The sequence below is a fragment of the Passer domesticus genome, chromosome 8 (assembly GCF_036417665.1).
Source record: "Passer domesticus isolate bPasDom1 chromosome 8, bPasDom1.hap1, whole genome shotgun sequence".
NCBI classification, from domain to species: domain Eukaryota; kingdom Metazoa; phylum Chordata; class Aves; order Passeriformes; family Passeridae; genus Passer; species Passer domesticus.
Window position 1 is genome coordinate 38,210,901 of NC_087481.1, and position 21,345 is coordinate 38,232,245.

At 44.1% G+C, this 21,345-nt stretch overlaps 1 protein-coding gene across 42 annotated transcripts in view; it reads left to right on the forward strand.

Annotated features, from left to right (window-relative positions):
* Window positions 1-21,345, forward strand: part of NDST2 (N-deacetylase and N-sulfotransferase 2) — a 129,630-nt gene that overhangs the window by 98,254 nt on the left and 10,031 nt on the right. For 41 of the 42 annotated variants that reach the window (XM_064430501.1, XM_064430485.1, XM_064430512.1 and 38 more), the window contains 5 exons: window positions 6,084-7,478; window positions 14,530-14,617; window positions 14,778-14,932; window positions 16,428-16,613; window positions 17,017-17,145. In XM_064430501.1, the coding sequence (XP_064286571.1) occupies window positions 6,486-7,478; window positions 14,530-14,617; window positions 14,778-14,932; window positions 16,428-16,613; window positions 17,017-17,145 (1,551 nt within the window). In that variant the 5' untranslated portion in view covers window positions 6,084-6,485. Of the gene's footprint in view, window positions 1-1,149; window positions 1,170-6,083; window positions 7,479-14,529; window positions 14,618-14,777; window positions 14,933-16,427; window positions 16,614-17,016; window positions 17,146-21,345 lie in introns of those variants that run through there. The other variant, XM_064430496.1, reaches the window with a different exon arrangement.

A 21,345-nucleotide genomic window follows, 5' to 3' on the forward strand; every position in this document is an offset into this window, starting at 1 on the left:
CAGTTGCATTACAGAGACCTGTGCATTCCCAGAGCTCTTATGAGGAGGACCTTTTTGTTTTCAGGGGAAGGGGCTGGTTGCTAACGGGCAATGCTGGACCATGCCACTGTCACTGGCATATGAAGGAGTAAACGTGTTGTTTATTTCTTTTTGTAATATAAAAGAGCAAGGGAACAAAGATCTGCTTTCCCCTTACCTGGTGGAAAGCTCTGACTTGTGTGAGCACTTGCACTGCTACAGTACCTGTTGTCTTTCCTTTTCATTTCAGTAGAGGTGTGCTGCTGCCAAGCTACGTATTATTTCTACCAAGCAGCATCAGTGACTGCTGAAGGCTGAAATTTTATTTGTTTTTTTAACAATTCTTCAGATTCCTTATTTGCAGATCCACTCTTTAAGCAGGCTGAAAAATACAAGACACCAAACCAGTTTCCTTTCCCAAATTTGTCCTATGCTGAGGCTGTGAAACTTGTTGAGGTTCGTGGTTCTGACATTTAACTTGAGGGAATACCCTAGTGTAAAAGTCTGAAATTGCCTTGCTTTGGAAAATAAGGTCAGTTGTAATGACCCTAAGCAGTGAGTGTATTATGATGGGGAGAAGGCAGGGAGCTGAAAACAAGATTTCCTGGAAGCTCTTATGAAGAGGACTTTTTTGTTTTCAGGACAAGGTTGCTCACAGGCAATGCTGGGCCATGCCACTGCTACTGGCATGTGAAGGAGTAAACCTATTGTTTATTTCTTTTTGTAATATAAAAGAGCAAGGGAACAAAGATCTGCTACAGACAAAGGTATCTATTATGTGCCCAAACACCAAGAAGCTCACAGGAGTCCTGGGATCTCTGTGCAGCCCTCTGCAAAGCTTGCCTGGAGCCGGCCTCTCCAAGATCTCTGCCTTCACGTTGTCTTCAGACTTCATTGCACTGGCACAAGGGTAAATTCACAGCTGCAGTTGGGTTTCCACCAGGCTGGGGTGAGAGGAGTGCATGCAGATCTGTTTAGCATGGACTGCAGTTTGTTGCTCTTGCAGAAGGTGTGAAGATACTTACCTGTCTAGGGATGATAATAAAAGAATTAAAATAATTATTACTTCATCACACAGGTCTTCTCCTCTTCCATCAGACTGGCACATGTCCAGCCTGCTGGCCAGCTGGCAGCTTTCTGGCTCAGCACAGGTCTGTACTGAGAGGCTTTTCCCTGCATGGGGACTTGCCCAAGCAAAACACAGAGCTGGCTGGAGGCTGCAGCCCTGTCTGTCAGAGCAGCATGGGCACCATTAGTGTTTCTTGTGTCTTTGATCTGAATTTTGTATTCCTTAGGCAGTCTCTCATGGCAGGATTTGACTGGCAGTGCATGTTAGCTGAAACACATGGCCAGAGCCCAAAAATGAGCATGGCAATTTCATTGCAATGTGGCTGTAATTTTTACAATATTTTTTTACCCAATATGTGAAATACAAGCAGCATTCATTCTCCTGAGCTGTCTACTAATACTGTGTGGCTTGCTGTGCTTTGCTGACACCGCTTACCAGATTACCCATCTTTGTGAGAGACAGGCTCTACCTGGAGGTCTGGCATACAGCTACCACCACAAAGAAAGAGAGGGGCTGTGGTGTCTCAAAGTGGAGCAGACTAATGAGGAATTTTGTGTCTTGATGACACCATTAAAGTGGAATGGGTTGGAAAATCAATCAGATTCCTTCTCTGATTACTGTGTAACTCAATTACTGCAGTCTCCCTGGGGCCCAAGGCAACAACCATCTCACAGGAAGTGCAGAAGAAAGGCCTCTGAAATAGAGCTATTGTGGACAAGGCAAGATCTTGCTGCTGTGCATTCCAGACAGAGAGATTATATTATGAATAATGAAAAGGGCTGGGGAAATGTACTGGTGACACTGGGGTTTGGGTGGTAAGGCCTTCTGTAGCTCAGCTAGGAATGCACTGACAGTTCTTGATAAAGGTGTCAGATGATACCCAGTATCTTCCATGTGCCTTGGCATGAATGTACCAGAAGCTCCAAATACTCATATTCTGGTCAGTGGTTTTGGGTAAATGCTGATCTGAGTATTTGTACTGATCTCCCACAATCATTTCCAAGCACTGGAAATATCTGGAGATCAGATGTTAAAACCACAGTGTTGGGGTTATTATCTGGCTTTCATATCACATCAGTTGCTATGTGGTTTAACAGGTGATAATTCAAAAAGCAGTTTATGTTTCAAATTAACACTGTATATCATTAGGAAACAGAACATTTAAGTTTGATGAAGCCTTTGTCTTAATGCTGGTGATCTGTGGGATATCTGACCTCACAGCTGATGCTCTCTGATCTAGAGATGCTTTCCTGGCAGGATGGGTGCCTGCTGAGCCTGCATCCTTGCACCTCTGAACGTTCTTGCTGTGCATTCTGACTGCCACCTCCCTCAGTTCACACTGAGGCAGTCCTGGCAGGAGTTCAGAGTGGACCTCAATTGATCTAGAAACCTGTTTTTTTTGTGGTGTTAGATTCCCAGGAGTTTGATGTCAAAAGAGGACACAGGTATTTAATTTTCCTTTAAGAGGGAATAATTTTCACTGTAATTCTTTTTTTTCTTTTCTTTCTCCAGTATAGATATTTCTCAGTATGACTGGTTTTTGACAGTTCTCTCACCTTGTAATATGAATTTTATTCAGTGTATTTGTTTGTTGGGTTTTTTTCTCTTTTAGTTTGAACCTAAACCAGCTGATGCAGTCCCCAAAGAAAGAAATGGATCCCGTGCCAGCTGGCGTGCCCTCTGGCTGTGAAGCCTTGTTAAAGAGATCGGAGCTGACAGATTCTTGAGCAGCAATCTGATACAGGCCTTTTTTTTCTTTTTTATTTTGCTTTTTTGAGCTCACCCTTGTAACAAATGGGGGCTTGTTTGGGAGCTTCGCTAGAGGCTTGAATGGAATCATTGTTATCAAAACACTGCTGTGATTCAGAAGCGCCCAGCAAAGGGGGTTCTCCCTGGTGCCCCTCAGCTGGGCACTGCAGGTGTGGCAGCCTAGCTTAAACTCTGGTTTCTTTCTTATTCTGGAATAATCCAGTTGTCCTGTGATTTTCATCTTCAAACTGATAACTGGGAAACTGAAACTACAGTTGTTTACAAAACAGAGCCAGTTCAAAAGTTAAATTAAGTTGGAGAGATGAATGAGTCCAACCAGGCAAGAGAAGTGTTTTCCATGTTGATGCTTTGAGGATAAAGAGTTGTAAAAGTAGAACCTTGCCAGGCTTTTGCATAAATCAACATTGTCTTGATTTTCTTACCATTACCCTGGTGTTTAGATTATAAATTCTACCTCAGAAACACTTGCTTGGAAATTCATAGAAGTAACACTTAGGCTTCTGAATTCCTCTTTATGTTTTCTCCCACAAAAACAACTTGGTGTCTAATACATGTTAAGATAGTGGATCTTTAATCTCAAAATAGTTTTTATGTTCCTGTTTTATTTGGTGGGATTGAAAAGCAAAAGTGAGTTATTTGGGAAAGCAATAACTTGGAATTTTCATGTTTCTCGATCAAAATTGACTATTGTTGAAATCTGAATGGAGTGTTCAGCATGAATTTGTTGCACAGGAGTAGAATGAAGATCACTTCTCATACCTGCAGCATTGTGATATGCATGGAACCATGTATTAATCTGTGTTACAAGGAATTCACCTCATCAAAAAGCTACAGCATTCTTTGCATGTTTCTGTTTTACCTCTCTCTGCCCTGCTGAATTCTGCCTCTGCCAGCTTCTGCCTCTCTGCAGCTTGGAAGCTGCAATGCCAAGCAGGAAGGTGGTAACATTGGGGTCTTCCCATTGGAGTCAGTGAGATGGGAAGGGCTTGTTGTGGAGGTGGAAAGGCTGTTTTCCTGGCTGCATTTGGAAGGTTGCACATGCTTTTGGGTACTATGGTGATACATTTGAATTCCTGGTGTATTACAGGGACTGAACTTGACTTGAGAAGTCATGTTCTATGCTCTGTCCAGGGAATCATATATTCAAATTCAGTAGCAAGAAAAAGAATTATACAATTTCTGGTTTTTACATCTTTACATAGTTATTTCTCACTTTCTCTCCCCTGTCCTTTTTCCAGTAAAAAGTTAACAGTATGTAGAGACAAAACTGAAAGATGATAAGTTGTCTGTGATGAAGAAAACACAGCTTATTGTTGCTGACTGAGCTGGATTTCCAAAGCCAGCTCTGTCATTACAGAGGGCCATTTGGGAATGGAGACACCAATCCATTTGGAATCTCGGGAATAAGGGTAATTTTACCACAAATCCTGATCCATCTGCTGTGTTGCAGTGCAATCTTCAGTAAGTTTTGCCATGTCTCAGTTTCTCCAGTGGAAAATTATTTGTGTGATATACTTTATATTGATAGTCTACAGCTATTCTGAAAACCACATCAGGGCTAAGGTTTCATTGTGCACTACACAAACCAGTCCCTGCTCTGCTGAGCTTATAGCAGAGGCGTTGTTTGAGGTAATACTTAATGATCATCATAAAGCTTGTGTAAAGAGCACTCTGACTCTCTTCCATCTGCTGTCATAAAGTTAGCAGTATTATATCTCTTCATATAAAATCTGTGGTTTTTGTCTCTGCTTCACGCTGCGCCAACAGTTTGGAAAACAGCCTGGTGGGAGTCTTCAGAGTGGGACTTTTGGCCTCATCTATGAACTGATCTTTTCCCAGACTAAGAAGGACTTTTTTCCACATTACGAAATAAGCATCTGTCTCACAAGTAGTTCCTTTTCTGGTGGAGCTGGTTGTTAGAAACCCCTGGCTTTACTATATAAGAAACTTATGTATGCCTTAAACTCATACACAGACTAGTCTTCTCATATTCTTTGTTATATCAGAATGGTAGTAACAGAAAAGCTCAAAAATAGGAGGAATGGAGAAAGGATGAAGACCTCTTTTAGTAATGTTATTTACTATTTCTTTCTGATGCCTCCTGGTGTTGCAAGCTGTGCCAGTTGAGCGGGTGGTTAGAGGGTCTGTATGTGGTGGAGCACATCTGCAGAAGTTGGGGGGGGTTCACTAAAAAAGTGTTTTAAAGAAAAAAGTTGATTTAATTTTTACAGAGAAGTCATCATGAGCATGACTGATTTGTGAGCAGCATCTGGCGTTCGTGAGGTGCTCTTGCATTGTTGTGGGAGAGGCAGCAGGTGTGCCCCAAAAGTGTGCTTGTGTTCCAGCAAAAGGCACCAGGGTATTGCTATGGGCAAGTCGCTCTGCTGGTGGGGGAGAGAAGTCTCCATTGTGAGTTTTACTTTATTTTTAAACAAAGTAGAAATTTAGTTATTTTCACTGGTGTTTGTTTTGGATTATTTGTTATTTGTTGGCTTTGTTAGGCACTTTTCCTGGAAACATAGTAACATATGGTGAAATAGTCTGCTGCCATGAACACAAAGCAGGAGGTGAGAGAACAAGAGGCTTTCATGTATTTGAGACCAACCCAAATTTATTTTTTGCTGTTGGTGATTTAAAACTGGCTTCATGTTCTTCAGTGGCATATGAGAGAAGGTGATGAAGGTTTCAGGAGATGTTTCATCTCCAACTGCCACTGAATCAGCTGGCAGCCTTTAAGTGTGCAGTGTGTGGGTGCCTGTGTCCCCCGCCCTCTGTGCTGCCTGAGGGATGATGCCTCTCCAGAGCTGTATTTTGTGACCTCTGGAAGAAAGTGAGTTTCAAGGACAAATAGGGACAGAGAGTGCTCTCTCCTCCTCTTGTTAGCTTTGAAATATAGGCTAGAATAAAAGGGTTTTGCGTTTTCTGTTCAGTGGCTTGTAGAAGGCTGGGGGAAGGCCAGGTACTTGGCTCTGTTTGCTGTAGTGTATGAGAATCTCACCCAAGGTGAATGTTGAATTGCTGTGCACTATCAGGACCTTTCTTCCAAAGGCTGTTTGGTTGTTCTGTCACGCTGCCACACAAATGGGATGTGACACTTCCAGGGACCAGACCTGCTGATGGGCAAGTGATGCTGCCACCCTATCACCCTCTAGTCCTGTCATTTCATCTCGGGCCTGTTAAATGCTGGAGTCATACTGAGAATTGACTTTTTCTTTTTAAATTGCAGGATGCAAAGAGAAGGTGCCATCATGTGAATGTGAAACACCTAAATGAGAAACAGGACACATGGGAAGGCTGAGCTGAAACTGCTTGTGCACACAATGACAGACTGATTTGCTACTGGAGACGAGATTCTGGAAACCTTGTTTTTCCAGAGACTTCTGAGTGAGAGGAGAGGAGCCCGAGGAAGCACACAAAAGAGCGATGGGAATTGAGGGCCATGGTTACCTGAGATAAATGGCAGATCTCTGGGAGTCTCGCCTTGTAGCTGTTTGCTTTAGCTTTTTCTCTCTCTGCAGCTGCACTTTCTTTTTTGTGAGCTGCTGCTGGGCACTGCCACGGCGCCACTGGAGATTGCAAGCGCGACGTGGGCCCGGCGCGTGAGGAGGGGTGAGCCGCCCGCCTCACCATGATTCAGCTGTGGAAAGTGGTGCGGCACGTGCGACAGCTGGAGCTCCACAGATTGATCCTGCTGCTCATTGCCTTCAGCCTGATCTCCATGTGCATCCTGGCTTATTACGTCACTAACAGTCCCAAAATCAAGGAGCCGCCCCCCCTGCCCTTCAGTGACTGCAGCAGCCAGCACCGCATCTTGATCCCGCCGCAAGCCAGCTGGAGGCTCACGAAGTCCGTGGACACCTCGCGCACAGATCCTGTGGTGCTCGTCTTTGTGGAAAGCATTTACTCCCAGCTTGGGCAGGAAATTGTGGCCATCCTGGAATCCAGCCGGTTCAAATACAGGACAGAGATCGCCCCTGGCAAAGGGGATATGCCCACCCTGACAGACAAAGATAGAGGACGCTATGCTCTAATTATCTATGAGAACATCCTTAAATATGTGAATCTAGATGCTTGGAACCGAGAGCTGCTAGACAAATACTGTGTAGAGTATGGAGTGGGAATTATAGGCTTTTTCAAAGCCAATGAGAACAGCCTGCTCAGCGCACAGCTCAAGGGTTTCCCCCTTTTCCTACATTCCAACTTGGGGCTGCGGGACTATCACATCAATCCTAGTGCTCCCCTGCTCTATGTCACCCGGGCTAATGAGGTGGAGCAGGGTCCTCTGCCTGGTGATGACTGGACTGTGTTTCAGTCAAACCACAGCACCTATGAGCCAGTGCTGTTGGCCAGCACGAAATCCTCGGAGTCCATTCCTCACCTGGCCACTCACAAAGCATTGCATGCCACAGTGATGCAGGACCTGGGTCTGCATGATGGGATCCAGCGGGTTCTCTTCGGCAATAACCTCAATTTTTGGCTGCACAAACTCATTTTTGTGGATGCCATTGCCTACTTGACTGGCAAACGCCTCTGTCTGACGCTTGATCGCTATATCCTTGTTGACATCGATGATATATTTGTGGGAAAAGAGGGCACTCGCATGAAAGTGTCTGATGTAGAGGTAAAATCCTAGAGTAGATACCTCCAGAGGTTCTAGACAGATTTCTGGGGTGTGTGTGTGTACTGGGAAAGTCAAGATGGCATTTAATTTGAGGGAAAGCATTGATTGCTGCAGTCGTACTCATACAGAGAATTAGCATGCAAAAATGCTGAGGCACTGTGTGTGATGCTCTCAACAGTTTTGCTGGTTTAAATGGAGCACTTTAGGAGCTGACCTTTCTCAGTTTAAGAGGAAGATGCCTCTGATGGTCTGTCCTGTCTCCTCTTTGATGTAAGGAACAAGTATATGCACGTTTCCTATACCAGCCTATTTGTAGCTCTAAACTCTGCTGTTCAAGAGGAAAAAGCACGTTTTGTTAGAACAGAACAGAAGAATGTATTTATTATTATTTGTGATATGTATAAGCTGTATATATTATATTGTAAAAGTGTGGGCCAGTCCCTGCAGTGTAAACTCATACAGTCTATATTTTAGCCATCTAGCTTTTCAACACGCAACTAAATTGGGAAAGGAAGGGTTTTCTCTTACCCTTTGCACCCTCCTCATGTCTGCCAGCAGCAACTCTCATCCCTGAGGGAATATCAGCAAATTTACCAGAGAACATGGTCAGACCAAGCCTTCATGAGAACCATTTCTGTGGCCTCATGATTGAAAAAAGAGACATGCCAGCTCTGTGGTTTGCTTTCCTTGGCAGTTCCTGGAATCATACAGTGACCTGTTAGGAAAGGTTATGGGTAAGAGACAGATTTTGTGGAGGAGAGGGAACTGAGACAGGCAAAGATAAAAAAAGGTAGGAAAAAGGTAACAAACTTAAGTGCTCCTTCTGATTCTGTGTGTCCTTGAAAGTAATGATGAAGTGTTCGTTTAAGTCTCTGATCCATGTGCATGTGATGCTTCATGGAGCCAAAGACTCCCCTTTGTATGTTCCCCAGCAGTTGTGGTTTGTAGCCATTGAGGGAGGTGCTCTGCCTGTTTCTCAGCTGTGCTGAGGTTGTCCATAGGTACATACCCTGGATTCCCATTCACCACTTGCCCTCAGGTGAGTCCTGGATGGCAGCAGCCATGACGGGGTAAGCTTGTGCCAGTAACTGCTTTAGCATGTTTCTAAAACAACTTCAAGGTGAAGCAGCCTTTAAATTTAAATTGAAGGCACAAAATACATGAGGCAAAGGTGTAAGAAGAATAGTGTCATACAGGTTTGGCCCCTTATCCAAACCTTGTCTGTTGCATGTTCCCAAAAGCCCTCTTCCACCTCCCTAGGAGTCTTGCCCCCTTTTCTACAAGTTTTATGCATCCATGCACATATGTCTTAGTTCATCTCCAAGGTTTTAGGACTTCAAGATGTTATGTTTTGTATGTAGTATTTATTTAAGGAAAAGGCTAAAATTTTCTTCATTTCGCTTCAATGTCCCTGTGCTTTGAAGTGCTGAAATGTTCTGAAAGAGAATTTTTTTCTTGTTTTCCTTTTGTGAAGGATCACAATGTTATCTTGGTCCTAAGAAGGTCTTACACCCACTAGTCCAAAGGAACAGAGATTCAGAGATTGTCACCTCCTGTGGTGATTGTGCAGGCTACAGACCCATGTGGGAAGGCAGGATAGGTGGCCAAAGCTCTTGGGACCAAAGGCTGCTCACTAGTGATGTTAAAAACAAACCCAGACAAGATTATTCCAAAAGATGCTTTGTTTGGGTTTTAACAGGGTGAAATGGAGGAATAATCTGTGATCAGTAAGCAGAGAATCTCAGGCAAAGCAGATAAAACCCAGATTTATCCATTTAAAAGAAGCTCTCTGATTGCAAAGCCACGTGAGGTTAATGAATTTTTATTTTTTAAAAGCGAGAAATAACTACATGGATTTTCTGATAGTCTCTCACCATGGGGAGAGAAGGGGATATAATAGCAACAGAACAGCTGGCATTTCCTTTGGCCTTTTATATGAAAGCTCTGTTTCAGGGCTGATATCTCAACACACAGCTCCTTATCTCAAAGCTTAGATTACAGTGGTCAGGGTAGTGGTTTGAAGACTGGATGTTGTGTGAAGGTATAAAATTGGCTCTGCTGTCCCAGTGAGCCTCTTTGCCATATGCGGGTCCACATTCAGAGACCTTCCCAGACAAAACGACTATTAAAAGAAAGCACTGAATATAATTTGATCAAATGCATGCCCATAGTACATGTTTTACACAAGAGAAATGTTTTTATTTGTGATGCTTAAAGGGGAGCTGAATAGCTTTCTTCTTAACAAGAAAAAAAGGAATTGTGCTTGCTTTTACTTTAAAGATGATAACCCTTGAGTTCCTGTTTCTGCTGAAAGGCTGCAGCAGGCAGGAGCTTGCAGTCATCAATAGAAGTGGAACAGTTGGAAGTTGCACAAAGAAAATGTTTTTCCTTTATAGAGTTTACCAGAGATTTGAGCTGCACATAATTAACAAAACTAAATCTCAGAGAATCCCTTCTCTTCTCAATTTATTCCACATTCAGTCTCTTCTAAAATCATAATCCTTGGAATTTACCAAACCTCCATGGAACTGGCCAACAAAGACAAGCCGTTTCTAATGCAAAAGGATCTGGCTTTTGTGATCCTTTCTGGTCATCTTTAGGTATGAGGAAAGAAGATGAAGTAGATGAGTTTTTGCCTCTTTTGCTGGTAATCTCTGCAAGGCCATAAATAGTGTACAATCATTGCAAGTGAGTCTGAGAGCAAGCTAAGTGAAAACCAAGGACAGTAATTTCATTTTGGATTATGAATGGTGAGGGTGCAGAAGAGAACCTAGTGAGGGTGACTGTCAGCCAACTCTTGCCTTTCTAAATCACAGAGGACAATCATACCTGCAGTTGAAGTACTCAGCAATTTTTAACTCCCTGATTCTAAGACTGTAGGGGAGGTACATACCAGTACCATGAGAGCTTTCTTTTTTGCCAGTGTTGTTTTGAGCTCTGCCAGTGCTACTGCTGGCTGGTAAGAAAACTGCAGAGCTCCTCTCAAGAGCACGCTGCCTGGGGCAGTATCTGCCAAGACAGTGTTCTGCCACATGTTCCTGGTATGATTTGCATGAGCATTGAGAAGAGGCTGCAAAAGCACTCAGCTTTCTTCCTCTATTTTTTTTATCATCTTTTTCTCTTTGTTTGCCCATGTAGTGTTTTCTTAGAGTCATGTTTTCTTCTTTTCTGAGCATTTGACTCTCAGCCTTATTTCCCTATTTTCTTTTGCTTCTTGTTAGAGGGAGCTGAGATAGGTAACATTTAGGGTTTGTGTAAAACAGCTAAATTCTCTGCAAACACTTCGGAAAGTTAAAAATTTTTTAGCTTAAAAAGCAGAGTTGCATTAAGATTTAGCCCTGTATTGCTGCAATGCCAAGGACACCCTGTTATCTTAGAAAAGGATTTCGCTCTAAAGAAGCTCCCAATACAGTCAGAGTGCTGTGCCTTTCCCTGATTTCTTCCTCACTCCTAGAATGAGGAGAGATTTTATTTTCCTTGGATGACATCAAGAGCTTGTAGTGACAGTAGAGGAAATATTTTCAGATCTGTCAGTGAGATACAGATTTTTAATCTGCAACAAAAGGCACATTTTTAAATGGTTTTCCCCTAACATTTGCTTAGAAGTAAATATTTATTGTAATTTTATATTATTAAAAAGCCCTTTTAAAAATAATGGGCATTGAACATCAGAGCAAAGCTTAGACATTTTTACCATTGTGTCCAGAAATGTGCCTTGGAATGTGGTTTTCTGTCACTTGGGCCTGCACCATGGCTGCCACAGTTAAGTACTAAAGGCCTCCAAAAATACAGGTTGTGCATGGCAGTGAATGCTCTGATGTGACAAGCGTGAAGCAGGTCTGGCCTTGATGTGGTTTTAGAATTCCTGTGGCCAGTGCTGGGAATCTCTTTGGGGACCCCATCAGTGCCTTGCTGGGCTGAGCCTTCCAGAGCTTTAGCAGGGAGCATAGCTGGGGCAGGGGCCGTTCTGGCTAGTTAGTAGGCAGGCTTGTATCTTGGAAGGCTTTTTGGAACAAAAGATAACAATAAAATACAAAAACAGATAAAAAGAGATACTTGGATGGATCGAGGGGCAGGTTTTAGGGGAATGAATTCTGCCTTTTAGAGGTGGGAGATAGTTTAAATTCTAGCCCTCTCATCCCATGTGAGCAACTGAACTTCTTAAATATACAAATGAAGATCTGTTCACATCTGGCTGGCTGTTTTCTCTCTGAAGGGGTAGCCTGCTCCACAACTCTTGATTGCCTTTTGTTTGAGTCTTAGAGCATATTATGGATACAAAAGAAGTACCACTTGAAGTTAGATATGGTTAGTACTATCATATTCATCTTACTTTATGAAAGAGTGCAGAGAGAAGTGCCATCTTCCAGCCTGTTCCCACACCTGCATTATTGCACCTTACAGACCTCTTGGAACCAGGGAACATGGAATGCATAATGTGTTGAAACAAATGTTCACATATTGGCACCTTAGTCTCCTTTATCCTGTTCAGGGGAAAGCCATTTCTTCAAACCTGTGCTGTGCCACCTTACAGCTGTGACTGTGACACGGAGCCAGCATCAGCAGAGGGATGGCACACCATTAACAATAAACTTGCCAGAAAGCAGGACTCCGTAGGACTCCATAGTCTCTGAGTTTCTGGCGCCCCCATAGTTCCTCCCTGTTCCTTCCCCTGACACAAAGGATTGCAGCCTGCTGGAGCAGGGCTTTTTGGGATTTATTCTCAGACAGATGTGTTGTCATGGTAACCCCAGCCAGGCTTTAAATCTCTTTCTGTGCAGAGGAATGCTAAGCCTCTTAACCGCTGTCTTTCCTCCCACCACTTTCCTACTCAAGCTTGGGGAACTGGATGTGCCTTTCAGGGCAGCAGAGGGAAATGTTGGGGCTTGGGACAGCTCTGGAGAAAGAAAAGAAAGTGGCACTTGCCTGTCTGAATTACTGGGTGATGTGTTCAAGGTGCTGGTCCCAAATTTGAAGTGATCTTGTAAACCATCATCTGGACAGAGAGATGTTTTTCTGAGGAGAGATGCAGAGCTCTTAGTCTGTGCTCCCTGAAGTGTGGGGTGAGTCCCAGTGTCTTGCTGGGCTACATAAAGGGAACTTGACCTCCCATTGCCTGTTCTGGGTCTTGTACTGCAAAGTAGGCTTCAGCCATCAGTTTTGCTGGCATGTCACTTTTTAAAAGCACTGTCTATATTTGTGATAGGTTCTGGAGATGTCACATGCCTTGCATTTATCAAATTACTGTTCTTGGGTGGGGACTGATGTAAAGATGTGGTAGGCAAGTGGCCATGGAAAAGCTGAAATCTTTGAAATTTGTCCCAGGCTGCATTTGGTGTCAGTGTTGTGTGGATGTGGGAATGAGGACCAGGCAGTGAAGTGTGTCTGTAGGGAGAAGTCTAAAAGCTTGGTTCCCTCAAAGAGAAGCATTGAGCTTGTCTTGTAGCACCACACATGTAATCTGTCTGTGCTCCCATCCTGCCGTGGCAATGTAAAACCACTCAGCATATGTTTGAGGTGAATGGGTGATTTAAGTGAATTATAGAAGCCATTTTAATATTAATGTGATGACCAGTGTTTGGTTAACACTGGTTTGATATATCAGTGGCAGCAGTGATTTGTCAGGTTATCCATAAGAAGTTGGTGTCAAGGCACCTCCATGGAATGAGAGTCTGCCTTTGTGAGTGCACGTTCACTGCTGAGGGAGTGGTGCACCCAAACAGTGCCTGTGGAGTGTGAGCTGTGTGAGGGCACCTTGCAGTGCTGTTCTGTGCTCCTTGGGCTTGGGCAAGGGCAGCTGATACAGGAAGATCTGTCCATCTTCCCTACATGGTTTGGTAGGGCTGCGTGCTTTCCCCAGAGTTACATTCCATGTTTCCTGTGTGATTACATCCAACTAAAGTCTGCTGTTGAGAGGTCATCACCTTCACCTTGGTGCAGCCATGGATCCAGTGCTTTCTGAGAAAAGCTATTAAAATCTAAATAGCCCAGACAAGGACTGAGTCTGTCACCTGCCAACAGCCCTCCTGCCATCCCCTGTTTGATTGGGAATTCTCCCAGAGGGAGATGCACTGGTGACAGTTCCCCAAAGGATACAGGTAGCAGCAGAGTGTTCATCTCACAGCTGCTCTCTTTTTATCGTTTTCCAGCAGAAGAAATTTGACTAGAATTAATTTGTGTCCTACTTGTCTGTGACACACTGAGCCTCTGGGGTTTGGTTTTTGGTTGGGTTTTTTCTGTCAAGGCTGTGTGCTGTCTTACTCTGTACCCTGCTGGCCCCTGAGGTTCGTGGCACAAGGCACCTTCCCTTTGGTAAAACAAATTACTTGGGTGGGACATTTAAAGTAATCACAAGTGAGCACAAGAGGACCTGTAGGAGATGCAAGGATGGTGCATGTTGGCTTTCCCAGGTTTTCTTCCCAGAATCCAGGAAACTTTCTGCTACAAAATGTTGGCACTTTCAAGGGAACACAGTGTCAGGGAAACCTCTCTGCTGTGGCAGGACTCATTGCATGGGTAGTTCTGAGAATCCACCTTTCCTCTCTAAATAAAAACCCCCTCCCTTTGGATCACTTAGTTACTGTTCATGATATTGACTTCTTTTCCTTCATCTGTGTCCCATAGGCTGCCCCATCCTCCTTTTCACTAGCACATAGACTGAGAAGGGGCAGAGTTTCATTAGCCAAGTCCCAGCCAACATGGGTGAGGAAGGGAGCATTGAGGCTGAACCTGTAGTGAATCTATTGCTTTCAAGTGAGATTTATTGTCCTTTTCCCTTAGGACAGACACTCTGGGTCCCTCACATTGGAGTGGAGAGCATGATCTGACCTTGGTTTTAAAGAGGCATCTTTTAGTACAGCAGAACTACTTCAAGTAAAGGCTCTGTATGAGGAGCACTTACCTGCTCTGCTCCACTGCAAGGGAAACAATGCCTAAGCCCCATCATCTGTGATACCTCTTCAGACTCAACTGGGCACCAGTAGAACACAAAGACATGTTACAGAGGAAAAAATATGAATGTGAACATTTCTTTTTCCTTTTGTTCAAACAGGCTTTACTGAGTACTCAGAGTAAGCTGAGAACTTTAGTCCCAAATTTCACCTTCAACCTGGGCTTCTCAGGGAAATTCTACCACACAGGTAAGCCCCTGACACTCCTTTGTCTCAGCACCTTGGGGTGTGTGTCGTGTGTAATGCACTAGAGAGAGCATGACTGTTGGAAGGGGCTTAGCCATTGCTTTTAAACATTGAGCCCCTCTTCTGCCTTTTGATTTTGCACTTCCTTTTCTGCTTTCTATAGGTACAGATGAGGAAGATGAAGGGGACGACATGCTGCTCAAGCACAGGAAAGAGTTCTGGTGGTTCCCTCACATGTGGAGTCACATGCAGCCTCATCTTTTCCACAATGTCACTGTGTTGGCTGAGCAGATGAAGCTGAACAAGCAGTTTGCTGTGGTAGGGAGCATTGCAGTTTATTTACTTTACAGTGCTAATCCTTAAACATTTTTCTCCTGGAATAGCTGTTTGGACCACACTGAACCCAAATACTAGTCTAGTATTTCAGCTGCATTTAAGCAAGGCAGTTCTGGAAGTTCAAACTGATGTGTAGCTCCTGCTGTCTTTAGGCAAGAAACAGCATTCACATGTTTGCCTGTTCCATGGGAAATATTTCCCAACACCTGCATGGCCCCAGGCACCTCTGCTACATTCCAGGGTGCAAATCCCAAGGCTCTTGTTTCCTGAGGTGTGAACTTGTAGCATTGCCATCCAAATGCAATTAATTTACAAACTCTGGCAGTGAGCAAGCATTTCCTTCTCCATCCTTATTTAGTATGGTTCTGTAAGGAAGTCATCTGGTTGGTAGTATAAAATGTCTGCTAACAGCCCTTCTTCTGGTCTTCCAGACAATGTCAAAGGAAGTTACTTATCTAGGAAGCACAGAGGAAATTCCGTGGGTTTTGGCAGAGGAGGGGGAAGCCTTGAACATCCTGCATTGATGGAACAATGTCTGTTTAGTTCTTACAGCTCTGAGTTGAATATAGCATACATGTTTCACTGAAAAGAAATGTCCTCTTCACCTCTGGTTTGGTTCTTTTGATGTTAATCCCCTTGGGAATAACAGGCTGCTGTCTTGTGTTCCTGTGACATACATAGATTAGGAATGATCATGAATGCAGAGCACAGTCACAGCATTATAGAAACAATTTAGGCTCCTCCTTTTCCTGGTTAAATAACAATGCAGTCTTTTGCAAAGAGAGACAAAGCACAGAACACAATTACACATATTTAACATAAAACAGGCTAGCAGTCAGAAATGGTTATTGCTTCATTTAGGGGCTCTGGTTTTATCATACACCACCAGGGCAGAGCTGTCATCATTTATACGGTTACCAGAACCATGTAGTGGAATTAAAACCCAAGAAATTCAGAAATTTCGTGTCATTTTAATGTAGTACCAGGCCCCATCTCTTCACCTACAATAGTCTCTTGTTCCTTGCCTGCTTTTCTTTGAATTGCTAGAGACAATACAGATCCCAGTCATCTTCCTTTTCTTTATATCAGTTAAGGAAATTTTGTTCTTCTCTAGTGACTCACATCTAGGCATTGTGGGAATGAGATGTGTCACTTAACAGCATTGATTAGTTTGTAGTAACCAGGGAGCCTTACCTGAGGGTTCTGCATTAATCTGATCTGTCACAGCTGCAAGCTACAACACCATTCTTTCAGCAGCTGTTACCAGTGCTGAATGTCCTTGTTGGTACAGAATTGCCCTTCTATTTCTACAGATGCATAAAGCCAGAAGTACGAGCAGTATTTCAGGTTTCCCAGTCCAGAGAGTTTTCATGTTCCTCTGTCATCTTTCTCCAATTTGGATGCTGTTGCTAAATATGATCCTTATTAAGGCTATTAGTTAAATACCGAGTTATCAAGCTGTATATTCTGCTTCCAGGAGCATGGGATTCCCACAGACTTGGGCTATGCTGTAGCCCCCCATCACTCTGGAGTTTATCCTGTCCACACACAGCTCTATGAGGCATGGAAATCTGTTTGGAGCATCCAAGTAACAAGCACAGAGGAATACCCACACCTACGGCCTGCCCGGTACCGGCGTGGATTCATCCATAATGGAATCATGGTGAGCACAGCACAGCCCACTTGCCTGCCCAGGGAATGGTCTTCTCATGACCTGCATCAGAGACATTGATCTTAATATCACCAGTGTTTCCAAAATCCGTAAGTGAGGCAAAGAAGAAAAACTTGGCTAAGGTCGGTTCTGTGTTTTTCAGAACAGTTCAGGGGTCAATATGAATGGAGAGCTAAACCAAGCCCATCCAGACTAAACTGAAATCCCAGTGGCTTGTTTGCAGTGTGATGAGTTAAGTGGTTTGCAAAGAGGAATAGCAAGAGTTCTCTGCACCTATGTCACTTACACCCTTTACTCTTTATATTGATCCATAAAGTGCTGCTTTGACTCATTCTCACACAGATGCTGCTGCATCTGCCTCTTGTCTAACTTTGCTTTTTTCTGATATTGGCAGGTTCTGCCTCGACAGACCTGTGGTCTTTTTACTCACACTATCTTCTATAATGAATATCCTGGTGGCTCAAAGGAGTTGGACAAGAGCATTCGTGGTGGTGAACTCTTCCTGACAGTGCTTCTGAACCCAGTAAGTTCATCTGAAAGGGGAATTTGTGCACAGCTGTCCCAGCTTATGTGCCTGATATGGGAAAGGACTAGATATTGTTGGGATTGTGTCACCCCCATCACGGTGTGGGTATCTCCAGTGTTTTGCTAAGGAGATGTGAAATGGAGGTCCAAGGAAGTGCTTACTGGGTAATGGTGCTTTGCTTTACACGCTGCCAAGGGAGCATCAGTATTGAGTGTGTCAAGAGCTGCAACCCTGAGCAGACAGAAACCAGCCAGGGTGACATGCTGACCATGGGCCACAGCACAGGGGGTGTTACCTGGGCTGCTCTGTCTTCATGAATCACAAGTGAGATGTGCCTTGCCTCCTTCTGTTCCATGCACAGCTGCTTCCTGCTGGCTTCTCCCCTGGCTTAATTATGAGTTCTGTTCACAATAATTGCTTTTGCTGGGCTTTCATTATGAAGCCTACTCCCCTTTCTTTCAGTATGCAAACAACTTGAAATTATTTCTGTGTTCTGTTTTTGTGATACAGCTGTTACACTAAGGCTTTTTTGTGAGATATGGGTCTAACAGAGGTGTTTCTTTTTCTTTCACTACTTGACAGTTCTGTTAAGCCACTAAGCAAATGTAGGACCTTCAACAACCTGCAGTCCCTTCTTAGAACTGTGGACTGTAAATCACATGAGTGTTCTCCCTTCCCACTGAGGCTGTACTAGGAGGCAAGAAACACAAAGAAACCTGGTCATTTTTAGAAAATTCTGAATGGGTAGAATTAAGACATGAAGTTTGGTAGCCCTTTCCAGTCACAGATCACATTCCTATTTCTGCTTATTAGCTACAACAGGAAGATATGCTGCTCTTTTTGTTCATACAGTAAATTTCTCAGTTCCCCACCTGAATTTCTTTCTTATAAAGCTGATTTGACCCACAGATGCTTGTCTTCCATTTCTCTGAATAGCCATTGCCTTGCAAAGTTTATACAATCATTTTAGAATGTCTGTCTTTGTAGTTACTCCTGAATATAAAAATGCTTAATCTCTTCTTACGACTTCCACATTTCTACCACCTTCCTTCTCCGTTACACATCTTTTCCACTAGTGGCTGAGTATGGACAAGGAGCCATGCAGGCAGATCTGAGAGAAAGTATGTTGGTTCTAGCTGGTTTCCTAGGGGGGAACCCTGGAGTACCAGTGCCAGTCCTTGAGTATGTGTTTGTGGGATTTTTTCATGTAACACCAGGGTCTCTGTTCACAATGATGTTTTCTTTCATTCCCTCTTTCTTTTGCACCTTGATTGCAGGGTTGAATGTGCAGCTTTAGCCACATTTGGTAAGGGCTTTAGAAGACCAGCAAATCAGAAAAATCAGATTTTGCCATCAATGACCTTAATTTTTCCTTTGTCTCTTGCTTTCTCTAGTGTTTAGTAGAACAGATAGTGAAAAAACCCTCATAGTGTGCTCTGGGTGCACCAGGCAGACAGGCTGTGGTTTACAGACAGGCCTGGTGTTACTGAAGGTTAGCCTGTGACCAGCTCTGGCCTGTGGAGGATCTGCAGAAGCTGTGGGTCTATGACAGCCCCAGCTAAAAAGCCGTAGGAGGTTGTACTTTCAGGTCTGGAAGCCAGCCTTCTGTCCTTATTGCCTGAGACAGAATTGTTTTCTTTACACACCACAACCAAACCTTCCTGCTTACTCCAGATAAAAGTCTGGAGTAAGGAGGAGGTTGTTCTTTGCATTATGTACGGAGTGATCAGTCAGATGGGAAGAAACTGCTTTTTTCTCTTGACAATTTCTTTTCCGGGCTTGTGTTCCCATCTGCTGGGTGAATTGCAATTTGCCCCACTCTGTAATTGTCAAATCTTGAAGCAAGCAGAAACAGCCTCTGTGAAAGTACAGGCTATGGCTTCTCCTGGAAAACCAGTTGCTAAACTGTAATCCAGAGATCTTTACTGATCTAGGAGGCCCTGCCAAAGAAACATAGTATCTAGAAATACCCATTAGAATTTACTGATAAAATGTGATGGTCAAACCAGCTGGCAGTAATCTGGTGGTAATTTGATCCAAAAACAATTTAGGAAAATTGTGTTCTGGTACAGGATAAGCTTATTTGCCAGATTTACTGTTGGCCCTTCGTGGTGACTTAAAACTCTTTCAGGCACCTTTGGATGCTTCCCATGTTTACAGTTCTGTTTCCCTTTGGCAGTGTAGCATTTCTCTGTGTCCAAGCAGAGTGCTGTGCTCTAAGCTCCTCTGGTGTTTGCACAGTGACTCAGACCTTGCATTCCTCCCCTTGCTGATAGAGCCATCTCAGGGGCCTGATAGAAAGCTGGCCAGCTCTGCAGCCCCAGCAGTGATCCGTAGCAGCTTTTTCCAGTCCTTTCTGGTGCTTCCAGCTCCCATTAAGTGACGTGGAGGAATCTCCAAGCCTGTATGTGTATGATTAGCTCCACAGTGCAAACAGGAGATGTTTGATCTTCTGACTAGTGAACAAGGTCTGATGTCAGAATAGCTGTTGATCCTGAGCACAGGCTGATTGTTTCTCACAAACACTTCTGCTCACACTGAGCAGGCTGGTTACTGCTGTGCCCACAGCTGCTGCTATTGCAAGGGTGCTCATACCCTTCTGTTTCTGTATGCTAGGCTCTCTGGGACCTTTGCTCTCATCTTTCTTCAGTGTGAAAGAAGGGAAATCACAGCACACTGACAGTAGACTGACTTCCAAGTCAGTCTGCAGTCAGTGGGTGTGGATGGGAGGGAGGCAAGGAGATGGCCCTTGAGTGTAGCTTATGTCAGAAGCAGTGCTCGGAGCTGTTCTGGCAGCAGTAGCTGTGATGGGGCAGAGCAGGCTGCCAGGCCTTGTTAAACAGTGCACATGTTACAGGCTGTGACTGCACACTCAAAAGTCCAGGGAAATGGCTCATTGGCTGGTTTGCCTTTTCATCTTCCAAATCCAGTTGCTTGTGACCGTTTGCAGGTGGTAGCATGACCATTTAACTGGCTGTGTGAGCCATTTTACCAAATGTAGTCAGTCTTGAGACACAGTTGCTGACTTGGAGCACATGCAGGCTGGTTTATTTTTTGGAAGTCTTGAAGGGGTCCCAGGTGGTCTCCTTTGTCCTTCCTGCTGCAGTATTTGATTTGTGCCAGTGAGACAGACTCTTCATGCAGCAAATTTTTCCTCTCTGTATTTCATCAGCAAGTTAAAGGGATGAGGCATATTTTGCTGTCACAGAACCTCCCTGATGTCTCCCAGAAAGGGGCAAAATAGAACATGAGATGCATCCTTCTGCCACCATGCCTTGCAGTTACACAGATCTTTCTGTCCTCTGCTCTGTGTTGTATTTAGCACATCCTCCTTACATAAGAGCACTGAGCACATGCTGCTCTTTGAAGTGTAGGTGCCAGAGCCTGTCTGCCAGAGCCTCTCTGTCAGCTCAGTAGGGAACCAGAAGTGAAAAACTCACAGGCAGACAAACATGATAAATCTTGATCTCCACTTACTTTTCATGTGTCCCAGAGTCCTACCAGTGTTTTATGTTGCCTACCCAAAGATGCTGGGTTGTGAGCACCTTATGGACAGAATTAGATTTGTTTCATATGGTCTTTCATACAAAGAGCTACTTTCTTTCAGTACTTCTTCTCTTGCTGAGACCAGCCCATGGTGACACCGGGCAGAAAACTGAATTCAGACTTCCTCAGTGCCAGCAAATGTCTTCATCCCAAGACCATCTGTCTCCTGCTTCCCCATTTTGCTCTTTTCCCACTGTGAGTGGGAAAGCCATTCCTGCCCCCTGCCAGGGAAGCCTGTCATTGCCTCCTGACCTTACCTGGTCACCAGAATTGAACCCAGGACTGTGCAGCAGTGGTACCCCTGCTGTGACTGAGGTCGTTTTCTGTCCCTGCACTTGCAGACACTGGGCAAGGAGTGCTAAATCAGCCATTCCTCCACTGGCCTTAGTGTTCTGCTTCTGTTTTTCTAACTTCTAGCCAAGGTGTGTGTCTGGCAAAGTGCTGTTGTGTTAAGGGCATGTTACTGAATTCCATGGGACATATCAAAACCACACACTAGAGTTAAGCTGACAAGAGTCTTTCATGTTCTTTTCCAAAAGTTAAAATAGTGAAAAACTGACAGGAGTTTCCTGTATCTGCTTGAGGGAAGAGATGGCTTGGCACAACAGAGATAGTGCACAACCTCCTGAGACAGCTGCCATGGCTGTTGAG